The sequence below is a fragment of the Tinamus guttatus genome, unplaced genomic scaffold (genome assembly GCF_059628265.1).
Source record: "Tinamus guttatus ecotype Peru unplaced genomic scaffold, ASM5962826v1 Tinamus_guttatus_pri_ptg000716l, whole genome shotgun sequence".
Classification (NCBI taxonomy): domain Eukaryota; kingdom Metazoa; phylum Chordata; class Aves; order Tinamiformes; family Tinamidae; genus Tinamus; species Tinamus guttatus.
In genome coordinates, this window is record NW_028289250.1 from 682,436 (window position 1) to 702,155 (window position 19,720).

At 35.3% G+C, this 19,720-nt stretch overlaps 1 protein-coding gene across 1 annotated transcript in view; it reads right to left on the reverse strand.

Moving 5' to 3' along the window:
- Window positions 1-19,720, reverse strand: part of ESR1 (estrogen receptor 1) — a 110,115-nt gene that overhangs the window by 44,230 nt on the left and 46,165 nt on the right. The window contains exon 4 of the mRNA XM_010215716.2: window positions 1,853-2,188. Within this exon, the coding sequence (XP_010214018.2) occupies window positions 1,853-2,188 (336 nt within the window). The remainder of the gene's footprint in view (window positions 1-1,852; window positions 2,189-19,720) is intronic.

Here is a 19,720-nt window from a genome sequence, read left to right on the forward strand (position 1 = left end):
ATGAGAAATAAAACACTCAGAGGTTCTCATTGATCATAGCTGGAGCCCACAAAGTGACATGTGAAAACTGGTAAAAAGGGAACCCATGAGGACTGGAAAAGACTCAGATTTTATGGGTTATTGATTTACCAGCAAGAGCCTTGCCAGATTTTAAAGACGGACAGGAAAATGGCACAACCTAGGAAATGCTGTTGAGGTAATGCACTCCATAACAGTAAAGCTGTGAAAGCTGTGATAGAGTTCTCTCACATCCCTTCATAAAACAGCTACATAATTTTCATGAAACAAATGCTTATTTAAGAGATCAGAATTCCAAAGAATTACAAGGTCTGAATTACCACATATACTGTTATTATTAGGAAGCTAAAATTACAGGATGTACAATATATTTTTAATTAATATTTACACATTAATTTATGACAAGTAGCCCTGGAGACTTAATGCTTTTTTTTGGCCACAAAACAACATTAATAACATAATCTTCACTAGGCTCTGACTGACTTTCAGTTTTGGTGAACTTCAGAGACTTTTTAAAATCTCTTCATGCCTCAGTCATATTGCTTGGATAGACACCAGCTATATCAACTGTGGTAGCATAATGCAATGTGTTCCTTTAATTCCATAAGTAGTAGATCAGAGATAACTAGACCATTTCACATAAGTTATTGAATCTTTTCCCAACTTTGATTTTCAGTCATGGCAGACAAATTCTGTGACCAAAAAATGACTTGTAGATCATTTAGTCCAGCATATCTGCTTTATAATTTGGTTTGTAGCAGTTATGAAATCTAGGAACGATGAAAAAGTGAGGTTTGTGGAAGGAAACCTCAGTTGGCTCTTTTAGACCAGCTATCTAACTGGAAAAGTAGAGAAGTATTCTGGTTTGGGGTCAATGAAATAATCCAGGTTAAAAACAGCTCACAGATTTTACTTAAAACAACTTATATTTAAATTAATCAGGTTGGTCTAAGCACAGGATCTTCCCCAAAGAGGAAACTTGCTCTAAGGATAGCATTAGCATTCAGACAAACATGTTATTACTTAAAACTTTAAAAACGGTGAACTTAAGCTAATTATTAAACAGTTTCTCATTTCATTGACATTAATTAAACTGCATGAAAGAATAGATAATGAGCATACACGTAACTTATGGTCAACCAAAAATGTACCATAGTTCCTCAACGCCAAAATTCCCTTCTACAAAAGAAGGTTAAAAGTAAACAACCATGACACACCAAAATGATTGCAATAAAAATATTTAGTTTCAGTGGGAAAACTTTTTTTTCATTTAAAAAAAAAAAAACTGCTGTTCTCTCAGTTTTCAGACTAGAAACACAAGGAAGATTGAATGTTTTGAAAACAATAAATCTGGCAATTAAAATAAATAACTACTAGATACTGATATTTACAGAATCAATAGAGATGATTTTATGGTATTGATTACACACATCTGAGCAAGAGGGATCAAAATAGCGAACACAGGTAGATTAGATAAAATTGTTTAGATTACGCTTTTCTGATCTGTTACTAAACTTGACTTTTACTGTCTGTCATCTGAAAAAAAGGACTTGCATCCCCCAAACTGTACCACATTCTACAGTTTGCAACAAATAGACTTTTTTTGAATAAATCTTCCTTTAAAAGTCACTTTTGTTGCCAAATAGTTATCTACCAACAAAGATAACGTCAAATTTATAATACTTTTATGCACTTATATATTTATTTTTATGCAGTTTGTGTGAAATTAGGAAATTAAAATCTTATGTGGAGATTGGAAAATGGTAGATAGTAGATTTTCAAATGATTTGTCAAATTAAGGCATTTACAGTCCACTGGGGCTGTCTTTCCTTACCTGGAACTCTTTTTGCCCAGTTGATCATGTGCACTAATTCTCTGTCTGCAAGGTTGGTCAACAGGGTCATCATAGAGGCTTCATTGAAAGGTCTATTAGGGTCATACTCGGAATAAACTATGGGTGGCTCAGCTTCCAGCAAGGCACTGACCATCTGCTCCGCTGTCAGGGACAGGGCCGGACTGTTCTTCTTGTTGTGTTTAACCACAAGTGGACTTGTCCAAAGGGTGGGAGCTCTCAGCTCTGTAGAAGAAGCCTCTCCATTCCTGGAATCCTGTTCTTCTCTTTGACGTTTTTGTTTCATCATTCGCCCGCCTCTGCGGTCTTTACGGATTCCTGGAGACATACAAGAATATAATCAACTCCTCAAGCACATACATATGACTTCAGCCAGACAGCAGTTGTTAATGATAGACAAATGTAACTCGTGGTTTAGTTTGTCAAGAATCCTTCTTCCTACATATGATATCTTACATCTTACATAAGTGGTTGGGGCAAATAAAATATTTTTTAAAAGTATAATGTTGGGAATACTGCTCTACTTCATATAAAATGATCTCAAATATGACTCTAGAACAGTGCTAATTTATACCTACTTTAACTCCACAAAAGGAACTGCAAATAAACTATTTCTTTACAGTAGAAAATTTCAAAGTTATGTGCTAACCACTAGAATGCAACTGTCTGCAGTGTCTTTTTCCTCAGTGATGGATCAATGATAACTTAATGTTCTGGGCAGGCCAGATGGATCACAAAAGTAGCTTCCCAAAACTATCAAAGAAAGTTTGGCTCAAGTTTTTATTTTAACTAACCATCATGCTATTATTGAGGAGCATGTAATCTTCATAATTACATAATAAATTATGCAATTTCAAAAAAGTTCTCATCATACAATGAACTTACATGGCAATAAAGAGTGCCCTATAAGCCAACAAATAGAAGTAAGAGGAGAACAGGGAAGATAATTGCAAATACAGAATATAATGAGGGAGATCTATTGTCAAAAGGCTGTTAGAACTGGAACGAACACTGTCTTTGCCATTACATTTCTGCAATAAGCTTTAGCAGTGTATGACCCTGAACCTTGGATATTATCAAATCAGCTGCAGCAATTAGAATAACAACATAAGACCTTACAGTAGAACAAAAATCTCTCTTTGTGGAAAGGTTACAAGAAAAATATAATGATAAAGCCCACGTGAACTCCAACCATAAAAGGAAGATTAAGCCTGGCTCTGAGTGGAGGAGGCACAGGCATTTCGAGGCTGAGTTAAAAACTTAGATCAATCATCAAGTGAGGGTGTGGGACAAGGAATGCACATGAGGAATCGAGCCAAGAAGAGAAGGCAGTTTATGACGGGGCTAGTTCATCTCCAATTCAAATTGCAATCTCATGGCCATCGTGTGAAGCAGAGCCTGCCAGGCGCTCTGTGTGGGCAGCCCAAGCACCGACCATCCTGCTCCCCCCAGTACCCTGCAGTTCATTAACCCTGTCAGAAGCAAGGCACTTGGCAGCTTATACACTTTTGCAAATGCAGAAGCCAGGCCACAACTGCTTTCTCCCTTTTGCTTTCTTGTAGAGAAAAGAGATGAAGCAGCTAGCCGTACACATTAGATGTCTGCTATGTACAGCATGCCCCAGAGCCAACACCCAACTCCAATATCTGAAACTCAGAGTTAAAAAAGGGCAATAATTTTCCATTTGTGATCCCTCCATTAGAAAAGCAAAGCCTTAGCTACCGAGCACCCCTAGACAGCATCACACACAACGTTATAACACAAATCGTTCTGAATGGCAGGGAAGGGATGGAAAATAGTCTTTCCTCAACCTTTTTTAGGCCACCAAAATTTAATCTTCTGGGCTCCCAATTTAGTTTAGCAGCATCTTTACCTCAGATACAGTATTTCTTCATATAAATGCTCACAAGAATGGCTTTTGGATCATATTAGCAGATGGCCTTTGCTAGACTCAAGGAAAATAGGGAATCTAGATTCTTCTTTTTGTTTGTTTGTTTGTTTTAATATGGTGATATTGTCATGGATACATGAAGGTGAAGCCTTTTCACTCGAATTTGTTCAAAAACTAGCAGACCTTCTGAATGTATTCAATTAATCTTTTCAGATGGTAAGTTCAATAAATCTTTCATCACCCTGACTACTTAACCTATGTTTCTCCATTAGTTAAACTAATGTTTTGTAAGCCAAATGTCTAAAGTGCATTGCTGCTTCCATTTTTCATTCACTGATACCAACTTTTCTCACTACAAAACTGTTTCTGATTTGAGGAGGAGAGGGAAAGATACACTTCTAAGAAAAAATTAAAGACTTATTTTGGCAGAATATCATGCTAGTTATTCTCATTTGTAGATTCCTTTAGACTACTCAATAGTAAGTCTCTTCCTAAAAAGCTATATTTCATGTGTGCACTTTATATTACCTTAAAATTGTTGAATTAAAATTACCCTGAGAAACACACAGACATAATCATAATTAAAGCTAAATGGTTCATATATACATTATATCATTTCTTAACGTTCCAAATTCTACAGCAGCTCATTCAATAATTTTAAAGAGTAATATGTACAATATTAACATGAATGAGGTGTTTTAATACATTTTTCTTCACTCTGACAAACATGTAAGTCATAAACATTTTCTCAGTCAAATTAAATATGCAGATAATAAGTTCTACCTGAGGACAGAAAGAAGAAGAGTGCTTTTTAGAGCTGTCAGTGCTAACTAACCATCATCTCACAGATATTCTGTGACAGTGCAGAACATTAGCACATTAGGAGAGCATATTAGCACTCTGTCATGGGTAACTCAAGCTCTAAAAAAAATTCCTGTCACATATCTTTTTTCACTCCAAGTCAATGTTTGTCCGAAATTATGTATTCAAGTCAATATAGGAAAAAGAAAATAAATATCTGAGAAGGCAACTGTAACTGTTATAATGCTGTTATAAGAAGGATCCTAGCTTTGTAGTTGAAACAAGGCTGCATCTATCCCCAGTGGAGAAGACAATATGGTAGTAAGTGGTGCTCGTTGAGAGGGTAGTAGTGGTAGATGTTTAAAAATACCCTGATTACACTACCTGTACTATGATGTACTAATGGCAGAGTCAAACTGCCTACACCTGAAATGCTTTATTTCAAAGAACAGTGATGTTGAGGGATTTCAGGAAACTCTTAATTTGTTCTTTAGCTCTGTGCTAGATAAAGTTCTAACTTGCTACCAAAGAGTTACTCTAAGCAGGTCCAGAAAGAACTGAAGAGCCAATGCCTAAAAGCTAGGACGACTAAACTGCAAAAAGGCAAACTGTAAAATATTTGCCTTCACCACTCTGGAGGCTTACAGGAAGTGCACCAGGAAAGGAAAAAGCAAAATATCTATATCACAAGCCTTGTGTTTAAGAACACACCAAGGAACACATCTAGAGAGCAAGAGGTTAAGATAAAAGACTTTCAAAATGGACATAAACAAATTTTCAGGATGAGATGACATTCCCTCAAAGGTTACTAAAGGAACTCATGGATCAAATAACTGAAATATAATAGTGATAAGGCTTTTCACTTAACACACCAGCAGGACCACAACATGAAGAGGGTGTGATACTTAATATGATCTCTAAAACAACGGTTCCAGTAAGAATAGGGGGAAACTACAAATTATTAAAATTAGCTTGAATCCTACAAGAATCCTCCCTGGGGTCCTTACTGTTCAATATACTCCTAAATGTATGAACTCTGAACTGATAAAATTCTGAAAAAATATCCTGGAAAAAGTATAATAATACCGTGAAAACATCAAATATATTAGTTTAAAGAAGTAAAATGAATGTTAGACAATACCAGGAAGGGAAGACAGAGCATCAGTATAAATTATATTTTTTATTAACCCATGAGAAACAGTACAACAAATATCATTTGCAGCTCTCTCCTTCCCATTTCAAAAAGAGATATAACAGTGCTGAAAAAAATGAAAAAAGGAAAGAAAGATGATTCAAAGTACAGAACAAGTTCTGTGCAAGAAACAGTTAAATATGCTACACTTGTTCAGCATGCAGAGCAAGATACAAGTCTTCAAAATCATGAGTAGCAATGAGATGAATGAAAAATGATTATTCATTCTTCTCTTCTAATACAAGATGGCATCAAATGAAACTACGCTTTGGAAGGTTCAGAACAGAATAAAAGAGGTTATTTTTTCACAGCATGCAGACAAAAGCTGAGCTTGTCAGTACTTTAGAAGTTGGTGTGTGTTGGCTGTAGGTTAAATTTGAGGAAGAAAAGAAAACAGAAAGAGTTATTAAACCCAAACAGATCACATTTGACTTAAGAAATCTCTATGCCACATTATTGGAAGGTGAAGAGGATTATTTTCTGTTTGTTTTATACCTATTCTAGGTCTGCATTCTCAAATAAAACAAAGAATTGATAAACATTTGACAGAAAGGAGGGAGATGGCAAGAAGGATAAGAGGGTTTAGCACCAACTAGATGCTAAATGAGAAAAAATAGTTTAATTTTTAGTTCATCTACAAGATTCCCACAGCTTTTCTTTACACTGAAGAGAAGTGTTGTATTGAGTAGAACTGAGCTTAAGCTTCTGAATTAGGAAAAAATGTTCATTGCAAATCTAGTTTTATATTTTTATTTCAGGATGAAAAAATCTCCAGCAAGCCTAAATTTTTCTGAAGGAAAAAAAAAAAAAAAGGAGAGAAAGAGAAATTAAGGGAGAGGATGCATTCTTTTTGCATGACATCAGTAGTTTTTATGACCACAGACAGAAAGGTCTTTGAATCTGTATAACCATCACACTCATCAGAGATTTATAGAAATTACTACTAACTCTGACTATCCCGTAGATGGAGAAGCAACATAGTGATTCTATTACTCATTTTCTTGGACCAAGTAGGAATGAGTAGCTCTCTGAAAAATGTAAGTGCCTCCAAATTTCCTTCAGTTTAATCAAATTTTATCTTGGTTAAAAATAAAATAAAATAATTCATGGTCATTAATTCCAAAAAGACAAGTCTCTCAAGCTACCATTTTATGGAAAAAAAATAAAAGCAATGATACTATAAGCATTTAAAAATATATGAATACGTTAACTGTGTTTCCACAATTCAGCCAACTCAACTGTAATTGTCCAAAAAAGTATGAAAACTATTATCCTACCAAAAATGGAAGTACTATGTGTCTTGAAAAAGCACTCAGTTTTCAACAGGAGTGCTAAAGCTAGAGCAATAATGATTTTTAGAGACAGATTTCTAAGTTTAGCTTGTCATCTAGATATGATAAGATAAAACTACCTTGAAGGGCAGTTTTGTTTCATGGCATCTTCTAAGGGTCCACTCTGATTGCTTTCTAGCTCACATTGCCAAAAAGTCAGCTGAGCAATGACATACTCCTGGAAGTCAATTGAACCTTATATGCAGTGAAATAACACACAGGCTGTGGAATCAAACTTTAACCATGTGAAGTACTTCACTAGTGTTTTTTTAAACAGATGAATAAACAAATCAAAAAATAAAACAGGTTAAAAAAATGAGATTACTCAAAGAAATCCTAAATTACCAAGCATTGCATAACTATTGAATCTCAACCATCTGACAACCAGCTTCTTCCTATCTACTACTGAGAAAAAAGCTCCATCTTCTCCTCTGCATTATATAAAATATTTAAACATACTGTAAGGAAGAAGAGAAGGAGAAAATTATTAATTTTATATTTTTTTTAGGAATATTTTTAGGTCAAATGGATAAGTATTGTTTGCATATCATATTGTAAGCACAGTGCTTTTTGAAATTTTAAGTTTAAATCAAGAGAGAAGGGATTTCATAACATACCCCCAAATTTTGGTGCACTGAAGGTGCAAAAGCCCTGCTTATTTGATAAAATTCAAGTAGCCAGAATGCTTCTAAGTTGCCTGTATCAACTGCTATTCTGAAAGTCCACACGTACACAACATTCACTCTGTACATCCACAGGCAGGGGGTAGATAATCACTTAGAAACTGCATCTGTCAGTGTCTATTCACATGCTGCCTATTCATTAATCCATCTCATCATGCTCCATTTCAATTACACTGGAGATCTGAATAGTTTTGCTATAACTGTAAGGAAGAACTGCAACAGCATTATTTTCTACAAATAGCACTTCTCTTTGAAGGACAAAACTTTCAGTTAAATTGTGAGTTTAACCTTACCTTGTCTACCTGCCCATGAAGAAAAGAAAAATCCCAATATTTTTTGAATGAAAACTACTCCAAAAGTCTACAAACAACAAATAAAGTGATTAAGAAACTTGGCTGAGTGAAATATCTAGTCTTCTAACTGCATTGTAGTATATAATTTTTCAGCAAATTGGTGGTTGACTATCCGTATCTATAGTTTGCAATCAGTGCAATGGCTGCAAGTACTGGGTACATGATGCTTCCCTCAGAAGAAGTGAGAAGAAAAGCACAAAAATCCAGGTGGACCAAGAAAGATTAGCTACAAAACAAAACTAGGAACCAGTGCTTTAAAGAAGCAAACTAAATTTAGACTGGAAGGTGATTGTCAGCAGACATGCTGTCACAAAAGCAAGAGAACTTGCAGAGTACTGATGTCCCTGTGACTGCAGCACCTATTCCACTCCAGCACAGCAATACCTGTTCAGGAGTCTAAGGAAATTTAAACCACTGAGAAGGAAAAGCTACCTTACAAGTAGGAGGGGATACGAGAGCATAACAAAACAATCTGCATGCTCTTACACTGGCAAAGTTTATAGTCCTGCTCTGTGCTAATTTGCTTTCGTATCCACCACCTATAAAACTGGTCATGCTTTACACTTCCATACTTCAGTTCACAAAAACTTACAAAATCAGTTACTACCATCATGATACATATTGAACAGCAGCAACAGAAAGAGCGCTTTGCAACTCTACTGAGGACAAGGATACTGACAAAACCATGCCATAAAGCGGTCCAATATAGGTCACACTCTAGTCCCTGTATTTTCTAACATTTGAGTAATTGACTTTGCAACCTTTATCAGCTATTAATATCTTAACTATTAATACACTTTACTAATATGCTTCATGCTTGTATACATCATACGCACATTGCTTTACCAGCAATTGAAGTGTAGTTGTCACCGTATAACACATGAGTCTTCTACAAACTTTGAAACAGGACATGACTATTGTTTTTTATAGAACAATTTAAGTAGGCAGAATGTAATTTCAGAAATTGGGAATATAGCCAAGGGCCAATATCTCTTACCTGTGGTAAATGATAAAGATGTTGCAGCTGCAGTATTTTTCTTAGAATATTTCATTCAGCAAAACTGGGTTAACCCAACTCTACTTGGCTTAGAAGAACTCATAGTGTGGAAGTAGAGTTTAAAGTCATCACCTTTTTTCCAAGAAATCTAAAAGTTCATAAAGATACATTCACTTTTGCCATGTTTTGTTTACTTATCCTCACAGGTTTTGTTCAATAAGAAACAGCAGCAGATTTGACTTGAGAATTACAGGTCTGTACAATGTAATGACACAAAATGTCATATAGAGTTTACTGGAAATAGAAGCTTTTATTTCACCTTTTGTAAACAAAGAATTTTATTGTATATGCTTTATATATGTATACATTTACAATTAAGTAAGATTTTGTTTTGTTGTTTTGCCTTTGGGAAAAAAAGTATTTGGTGAAAAAAATAAATTAATAAACAAAGATGACTAGGTAGATCTCTCATCCGACCTCAGGAGCTGATTCCAGTAGGAGAAGGAGAGAGAAGGAAAACAAACAAACAAACAAAATTCCTCCTCTGCCTCCTAGTAACACTTAGCTTCCAAGGGACCGCTCTGCACCTTCACCTTCCAGTCTTGGAAGAGAAGGTTGTAGCATCTAAGAATCCACAGGGAAGGCAGAACAGACAGAAAATAAAATTAAAAATTTAGAAACACAGAATTGATGGAGACTTGAAGGGGGAATACAACAGAACTGACCTGAGAAAAGGGAGGAAAAGGACTAATTGGTGTTTCTGGGACATAATTACTTGGAAATAGCTGTAGTGAGAATCAATTTTTTTTCTAGTATATCATCACTGTTTCAGAGGGAATAGATGTGGTAGCCTGCTTGCTTTTTCTTTTTTTTTTTTTGTGAGGACTGAAACAAACAAACAAGTCAATCTTTATAAAATATTTGTTTTATAATATAGCAATCAGCGTAGTCCCAATCTTTTTTCCCTACAATAAGAACCTACTTTTAATAATTTCTCTTCTAGTTATAATACATGTCATCAGCCACATCACATATATAACTGGACACAGATTCTAGCTGTAATAAAGGTGTGAATGCTCACGTACTCTAATGTTATAAAAACATTTTAATATTTTCATCTGAAAATTTTAGGGGTTTTTTAGTCCTAATAATTTTAACTTCCCAAAGAACAATAAATAAACAAACAAACAAATAATAAAAACAAGGGTAAAGCAACTGTAAAACACATAGTGAGAAAACTGAAAACAACACTTAGATCACCACAGGTAAACCCTACGGATTTCATGTTAGTATAGAGGAATATCTTCTATCTTAGTTGACACCCATTTCAATTTAAAGCATTAGGCACATAAAAAGTTTTTGTTGCTAGTACATACTAGCCCTGATGCAAACAGGGTGGATATCTGCAGATACAGCTTTGACTTACACTCTGTATTTCTGTGACAACAGAAAGACTTCTAACATAGTAACAAAAGATGATTTTAAATCAGGAATTCCGTACAGTATAGTAGTTTTCTACTGGTACCAGAGAAACCTGTATTCATTCCAATTGCATTTCAGATTCCTTACTCCTTTACTGGAAACAATCAGATTAAGAGGGGAAATCCAGAAAATCAGCAAGTCAATCAACTGCTGCAATCTATCCTCTACATTGGTGGTAGGACATGCACGTCGCTACATGTGCAGCAGTCCTGCAATCATTGCAGCTGTTAATGCTTCATACTTGACAGACATTCAGATGGCATTTCAAGCATTGAAACTAGTGGAAACACAGCAGATCTAGAAACTTGACAACAGCCAAAACACAAAGGCTGGAGAACCAGAGGTCTGTTTCTAGGCAACAGGCACATAAGCAATAGTTTCACATTCATATCAGTGTTATTCCAAATCTTATTGGACCTAACTTGCAAAATAAGTAACTTTTAAGCCAGGGAAAATGCTCCTACTTAAAAACTGTCTGATCAGAGATGAGTTTTTTGCTTTCGAGTTTTTCTCCCTCATTTTTGGCTTTCTGGTAATGCAGACCTTTCCCCTCTGAGGAACTTTGGCCATTTCAACAACCCAGCTGCCAAGGCTCCAAACAGGAGCAGGTACAGAACAGGGCTAGCAGAAGCATTATGGGAAAGGAAAACCTTGTGCACCTGAAAAGACTGGAATACCTATGTTAAATAGGATCACGACATTAAGATGATGTAGATTGTCATCTACAGATTGGAGGAAAAAAACCCAGAGTGAGGAACAGGAGTGTGAAAGTGGAGTGGGAAGTGAGCAGAACCCCCTAAGGCATTGCTGCTGATGGGCACCCCTGGAAAGCTCCCCGCTCTGCCAGTGCTGCCCACTCCAACTTATTATCACCAATACATGGTCCACAGCACTGCACGGGATTCCCACTCAGTAGTTTGTAGCTACCTCTGAGCGAGAAAAATACGTAACAAGAAGAAAAATGAGTTTTTGTGTTTGTTTTTTAAAGAAGGTATATAATAAAATAAAATTAAAAGGTAGGTATATTATTGTTTGTACAAACACTGATCAGTAAACAGCCTTGTCTGGAGTAACCCTTGAATCTGAGGATCTAGCTCCTCAGCCCTGCGACTTGCCAACAAATTCCAGATGATAAGCTTTTTACACTTCCCTATACATACGCAGCCCGCAACATTACTAGCCTGTAGCTTTGACCTTACAGTGTGTCAGAGGGTATTTCAAAGGTGCTTAGAAACACTTTCTCTTTTATACAATTTGTAACTCTTTTAAAGCAATTTACTGAATCTTAATGATGTTGAAAACTATCAAAGAGAAGGAATGTGCAGTGTTTAGCAAATGAAACTGTTTTACTACCATGTAATACTTGAGAATGAAAGGCAAATGAATGTAGCAAGGTTAAAGAGGTTATAAATAAGAAGACGCCCTTCAAAAAAAAAAACAGAGTCTGTAGCCCAGCTGATGATCAAATTATTAAAAGAGAAAATGCAGAAAAAAAAAAAAAGGCCATGGCAGAAAAGCCACATGACTCCTTTACATCAATGCTCACAATGAAAGAAACTTCAGCAGTTTCTATGCGAGGAATAATCCTTTATCTGGGGAGCTGCAAAGGAACTTTCAGCAACTGAAGTGATGGCTGAGGAGGCTAGAAATCAAAAAGATAAATGAACTCTAATTAAAGTCACAAATTGCAATTTAAGAGTTCTAAGGGAATGAAATATAAATGAAATCTCAGTTAATAAAAGTAGGATGTAATCTCTTGCTTAAAACTACCTTTAAGCCTGAAGATTGGAGGGTCACAAATGTGACACCAATTTCCCCAAATCATTCTGAGAAGAGATCTATGTGCCCATAGTTTGTTCTGAGCAAACCAGCAGGAATTATAATAAGGAACAGACACCTACAAATGCATGGTCTTGTGAAGCACCAGCATGGCTTTTGTGGAGGGAATTCTTGCCTTATAAACCTCTTAGAGTTCACTGAAGGAATCAACACACACATGAACACATCAACAATGGTAATCAATTAGATTGATCTATTGGATGTCTATCTGATCAAACACTTTAAAGGAAAAGTAACAATGGCACAAGAGAAAAGAATCACATATGCATACATTGTCTAAAATGTAGAAAAATCTTATAAATGGTTAATTCTCTCAGCAAAAGAAAAGAAAGTACCCTGCAATGTTTTGCAGAGATCTCTGTGCCATTTAACACAGTCAGAAATGACTGAAAAAAATAATTAAAATAGTTAAAGAAGGAAAGTGAGAACATTGGCTTTTAAGACACAGATAGCAGGTCAGAAAGCATGAGGATAGGCTATGAAGACCTGCTGATGAACCTTAAAAAACTGAATGACAACACCATAAAATTTAATGCAAATGAATATACAGTGAAATGCGTGAGTAAAACTAATCTTTGATAGATAGTCCCTGAACTGGTTTTGCTGGCTTCTTACCACTTAAGAGTGAAATCTTGTGAAGCCTTATTGAAAATACAATTACCACAATGCTTGCTAGTGGTCACAAAAGCAAAGCAAATGTTAGGATTTACAAAGAGATAGAGAACAGAATAGAAGACGCCTTTATGCTGCTTTATGAATCCCTGGTTCACCCACCTTTAATGCTGTGTACAATTCTTGTCTTATCATCCCAGAAAGAATATAGTAGAGCTGAAAAAAAGTAGCGCAAGGATGATCAAAGCTACCAATGATGTCTATACCTGCAACACTTGAATTCACTAGGACTGCTCAGGCCAGAAAAGTCAAAATAACAAAGATCTGCAAAATTATGAGTAGCACAGAGAGGTTGGGTAGGGCTTCTCTGTTAACCTCCTTAAAGAGACAGAGGACATCAGTTGAAGCTAAAGGGAGCTAGGTTCAGAATAATCAAAAGCAGGTGATTCTCAATCTGGTCAGCGTAGTCAATTGGAAGAGAGATCTACCGAGAATTAACAAACATATAAAATATATGAAAAATATATTGAAAGATAACCCCAAGTTAAAAATACCTGGAGATTAGCAGAGTATTAGAAGGACATATGTTATACATTATACATGATGTACGTTATAATGTATAATTGTAATGTATTATAATAAACATGTACATTATACATGATCTCCCTCTTTTTACTCTTCTTAGTCTTCTACTTGTAGATACTGTTGGAGACAGCACAGTAGGCTAGGCGGGTCCTTGAAACAGCATGGACATCCTTATGTTCTTAAGGTAACAGCTGAAAACACAAACACTTGCCGTCATAGATAGAATACATATGAAGGAACTTTTGAAACTACATACCTTTCCCATGCTATCTCCTATAACCACATGTCTTCTGTTCCTGCTCGTTAAACATGACTACCCTTTCCCAGTATCAAAGAGAAAAAGACATTTCCCACTTCTTTTCCCACAGCTGGCACCTCCAACTTCATCTTCGCTTTGCCCCACCGCAGTCTGAGCCTGTTTGCCATGAGTGACCACTGAGACATCAGATGATAGTGCAACAGATCAGATAGATAGTTTTCTTCCTCTCACTTCTTGGGCTTTCTTAACATACTTCCACTGTGTTGTATTATGCATACATTCCTACTGGCACCTTCAGTTACAGCCCTCTGAAGAGACAATAGTAAACTTGCCATGAATTAAAACTATCTGAGATCAAACAAGATCAGAAATTTTACTAATGATGGTAAAACTGGGAATACAGGAATTCATTGAAGTTAGTTCACTGTTAGAAACTGAATGATTTACTATTCCTCCCTGCAAACAGTTTTCAGTTTTTTTCTGAGGACCCTATCTCATCTTGAAAATAGAGAATTAGACTTAGTGATCTAAAATTTCCCTTTCATCTCTTGTGTGGTATTCCACCATAAAAATATTCTTCCAATGCCAGCCCTCTTAACAACTTGGTTTCATAATATTGCTGTGATTCAAACACAAAGTACATTTAAAAAAAAAAAAACAAAACTCTTTTATCAGTGCCTATAAAGCATTTCCCAATACTTAATTACTTAATTGAATGTATTATTAAAAATATTGCAACTCAATGAACAAAGTGTTTTACAAGGAAAAAAACTTTTAGATCCTTTTGGTTATTGCAGTATATACAGAAGTTTTTTACAGAGGGTAAAACAACACAGTGTTATCAACTTGTACTGGCTGGTGATGGCTGGTATTTGAAGATTCAGCAAATGAATCTGATGTTTTAAAGATATCTAACAAAGTTCATGCAATGAACTATTAAAAACATTTTACGGGAAGCAGTAAGAAATATTGAATATCAAATCAGGCAAACATCAGGTTGAACTGGAAAAAATAATTAACATAATAATGACCATTTTTCAGAAATTGGAAAAGTAGAAGAAAATTCAGCTGCCTATGACCAACAGAGTACTTGGCACAGCAGCCAATACACACCAGGAAGGTAGGAGTATTAAAGTTTTGATGAAACAGAGATGAACTAATCTTAATGGAAATTAAAACAAAAACAAAACAAAACAAAACAAAACAAAAACTATCTGCATAAAGCTGAAGTTATTTTAAGTCTCACCAAGCAATTGCTTTTGACAAAGGCAATGCTTTCACCATTGATGAACTCAAAACATACTGACAGAACGGACTGTCTTTTCCTTCTTTTGAGGTAAAGCAACAAATGGCAGAAGACCTCTTTTAATAAAAATAAAAAATAATACATTATGGCCAGGTAAATATAGGAATTAACTATCAAATTATTGCAGTTTCTGTTGAACTGTTATATTAATTGTTTCTTTTTTTATAATAGAATGTAAGATATAAGAAAATAAATATTTTTAAACCAATAAAGTGTGTACATATGTGAAATTTTTATAATCATATAATAATATGTAAGTCATTTCATCAGTGTTTTGCAGAGAAAGAGAGAGGTTTGGATCTGTTCAGTAATGTCTTAGGGAGGCACACAATGCTTAAGTATAGTTCTAAACTATTAGTTTAGTATAATTCTAAACTAGATAAGTATAGTTCTCATATTCTTGTTACATGATCCACCATACAATATATGTAATTCAAAGGCTGCCTCTGACTAGTACATTTTCTCTCATTCAGCAATAATTAGACACACTGGTACAATAAGAGACAAAATGAATTATAAATTTATCTTCATCCTTCTGTAACTCTAACTGACTAAATGCATAACTCTCAGAAGAAAACTACTGTTTGTTCACCCTCCCATGTACAGCTTTCTCCTGCCTTTGACTCATATACATGCACTAACTGACTGCAGGGTATTTATTTCCCTGTAGAACTCCTTTTCTGTTTCATTTAAATCTTCAGTGAAATTCAACGTAGCCATATTCTGCATAGTAAAATAAAAGATCCTGATTTTCTTTGGCATTTGCATCACATGTTCTTTCTAATAAATTTTTAAGGTAGGTTTTCAAGGAGATCATGCTCTCAACTCCCATTTCTTGAGAAATATTTCCTCTCTAAACCTTGATAAAGATTACATTTTTGTTTGCCCTGTGACATTGCAAAACTATTTTGCAAGAACTGCAAAATACAGGTAAATTTATGCATATGTTAGTGACTTCTTTACTTTTTCCAGAAGAACAGATTAGTATACAAACATTTCCATTCAAAATGGACCCTGTTTAAAGTATAAAGAATATTTGATCTTCATTCAGTAAAAGGTTTTCATGCTTTTTTTTTTCCATTCTGCAGGCTAGGTCTGTGATGGTTAGCATAAGTTTCCTGCAGAAATGTCAAAACTGAAAGTATTTTCGTAAGCTTATACAAATTTTTATTACACTACCACTTCCTTAATGTCTTTATACTGCTCCTGGCATACAGTCTTTTTTTTTTTCTCTCCCTCTTTCTCTCTTCCTCACCACCACATCCTGTTTTCTCTCCTTTTTGTTGTGTTCTATACCATTTTGGCTCTGAGCTCTGAGTCCTCCCTCTCTGCCTCCACTCGCTAGAGGAGTTCAGTCTCCAACCTTGCCAGAAATGTTTGTGCATAAAGAGACAGCAAATTTCTAGATTGTAAAAAAAAAAAAAAAAAAAAGGGCTTTCTTCTAAACTGTTCTTAATTAGATGATATTTAGATATTTCTAAAAATACATCTTTTCTCTTTTAATTTATTTTACGTATGCTACCTAGAAGATTATTGGTGTTATATCCTTCAAGATTTTCCTCTAATTGTTGTTGAATCAGTAACCCTGATGCACATTTAGAACTTACTGTCACCTTTCAGTTGAGTAGATTTGTTCTCCATTGTCAAGTCAATCGGACTTAATCTCAGGCAGAAAGAGAATTCCAAAATTAGTGCTAAAGATATTGTGGACAATTCCATTTATTCAGCAGGTAAATTCTTTTGGTTAGAAATCATAATGAAAAAAAGGGAGGCCAAGGTACAGCTTCAAGCCCTTCAGAAAGAAACCATTATTATACTAGTGTTTATGGATTTAAACTACCTAACCATGCAGAACAACTAATTTTGAATTAAAAAAAAAAAAAAAAAAACATAAGGAAGGTAACAGTGTAACAGTGTATTGTATACTTCATTTGCATGACCTATAAAACCAAATTTCTTATAACAAGATGGCTATTACCCCAGTTTTAGGCAGGCCAGAGAGACCTGGGAAGGAGTCAAGACATCTCTTCAGGCAATGAAGGGCAATGTGTTAAAGCCTGAATACTATAATACCTCTACATGCATGTGATGTATACAGATAATACCAAAACTATTAGAATTTTACAATATTTGCAATACTGGTTTAGTGCCTAGCCTGTGTCACCAAACCTTGTCATGCTGCTTCTGCCTTAGAGTTTTGTAGCTCAGACAGGGTTATAACCACGGCTTCTCAACTTCAGCAAGGAAAAGGCCAAGGGCCCAGCAGTTAAAATAGCTCTTCTGAAGTGCTTAATGTTCAGTTATATCCTTGCTATGGAATTCTATTTTAGAAATGCAATAATCAGTGATTATTGGTTGGAATGGACCTTTGGAGATCATCACATTTAGTTTACCCACCCTGAACAAGCAAGGTCACCTAGAGCACATTGCACAGGAGCTGTGCATCCATGTGGGTTTTGAATATCTCCAGCAAAAGAGACTCTTCATCTCCCCGGGTTCAGAGACTGTGAGAAATTTTGAGAGTTGTATTTTGATCTGAACCTCAGAATCATATGAATTGGATGAATTAACTTGAGCATTAAAGCTAGATGACCTAATATATGAGAACTGATGCTAGAGTCAAACTATAAATACCAAACCAAGTGAAGAATACAATGCTCAAAAACTTTAGGCATATCTAAAGCTCAGGAGGGAGAAGACACTACCTATTTTGAATTTGCATAGGTGAGCTCAAAATGAGTAAGTCCATAGGAATGGACTTTTATAAGAACTGGGAGGCGGAGCTGGTGACACTACAAGGATCCTAAACTTCATTTAAAAGTTATTAACAATTCAAACATTGCTCTATCTATTACCAAGTAATAACACAACTAAAATTAAACTCCTAATTAAGAATTTTTAAAGTATGTAAATGGACAAATAAATAAATGTTAATAAATATGGAGACGTACTTAGCTGATACAATCTCAAACAAATGCTCAAGGGTAAACCATCAAAAATTGTGCAGTATTAGAAAAAAAAAAAAAAGAACTTACAAAACTACTATAGTGTAGAAGTAAACATAAGACAGGTTGTCCAGAGAACTCAACAATGCTCTCGCTTTCTTTATTTTGGGACAGAGATGTGGAGGATTATATTTCAAGACAATTCAATGATAGCTGGCATTTGTACAAAAGAGAAAAAAATCATCAAAATTTCAATTTCATGTTCTTTTCCAAGAAGAAACTGACTAAACTGACACATCTTTGCTTCAATGCTATTCTAGTACATGCTTTCAGCCCATCAATTACAACTTTAAAATGTACATTTCCTCATATGTGTATCAGATTGTGCCTATGCGGTTATTTCCCTGTGTACAGAACAGTATGTCTAATAATTACCTTAAAGGTTCTCCTTGGACACACCAGAATAGTTTTACATTTTAAAGCCATCTTCATTCATTCACTAATTTCTATTTTTAATAAAGCATTTCATTAAAAGATAATAGCATGAAAAACGAGAAAGTCTGGAGCCCTTCCAGTTGTTGCATCAGACATAAATTTACCTCTGCTTCTGAGAATGATTTTAATAATCGTCTAGCCATTTTTATTTGGTAATTTAGCATTAGCAAATAGAGTATGCAGCAAGAAAGCACTGCTGTATCCATTTAAAGACAAAAAACAGTAAGGACCACTCCAGACTGGTAAGTTCACAAAATTTACCAAGTGTTTTTTCTTTTCCCTGTAAAAATTTGTCTTATTTAGAAACATTGTCACACTGAACAAGACTGAATTCCCCTGTGGCTGCAGATGGGCAGCCAGTTCAACAGTATTTAAGAGAAAAGCTTAAAAAAAGGAATGGCTTTTATTCCATTCTCTGATTGTTAATGAGTGTTTGCACAGGCACCTGGCATGTGATTACAGTGTGTAGTTAGAGCAAACATCACCTTTCACTCCCTTGTGCTATACTGCAGGAATACATGAAGAGTCCCCAGGGACTTCTTTGAGGGTAGCACGGGAGGATTTAGGCATGAACTATGCAGTAATTTCACCACTGAGTGAAATGACACTTCCCACTTCAAATTGTCTACCTCTGACAGGAAATTTCAGACTATTCAAAGGTAAAAAATACCCTTGATTGTATACATGGTCACCATCTTGATCTGGTATATGGCTGTTAAAATCGTTGATCCCTGATATGACTTTCATATGATTTGAGCCTTTCAGAATTTGACAGTTGATAGAATTATGTAGATTTCTTTGTGCCAAAAATGGATCACCAGGTAAATTTCTTTTGTTTCAAATAAGAAACTAGCACTTAATGTTACTCTGAATTTTTGCCATAGCTACTGATTCCCTTCCACACACTGGCACTTGATGTTAACTCTGCTTTGTCATACATGATTGGAGAAGAAGAAGGTAGCATGCTAATAAATAGAAAACCATATCACTTTATCATACTTTTGAAATATGTAAGTAATAATAAACATAAGGTGCTTTGGATTTCAGAGAATGGAGGCTCTTTGGAGCCAAGTCACTAA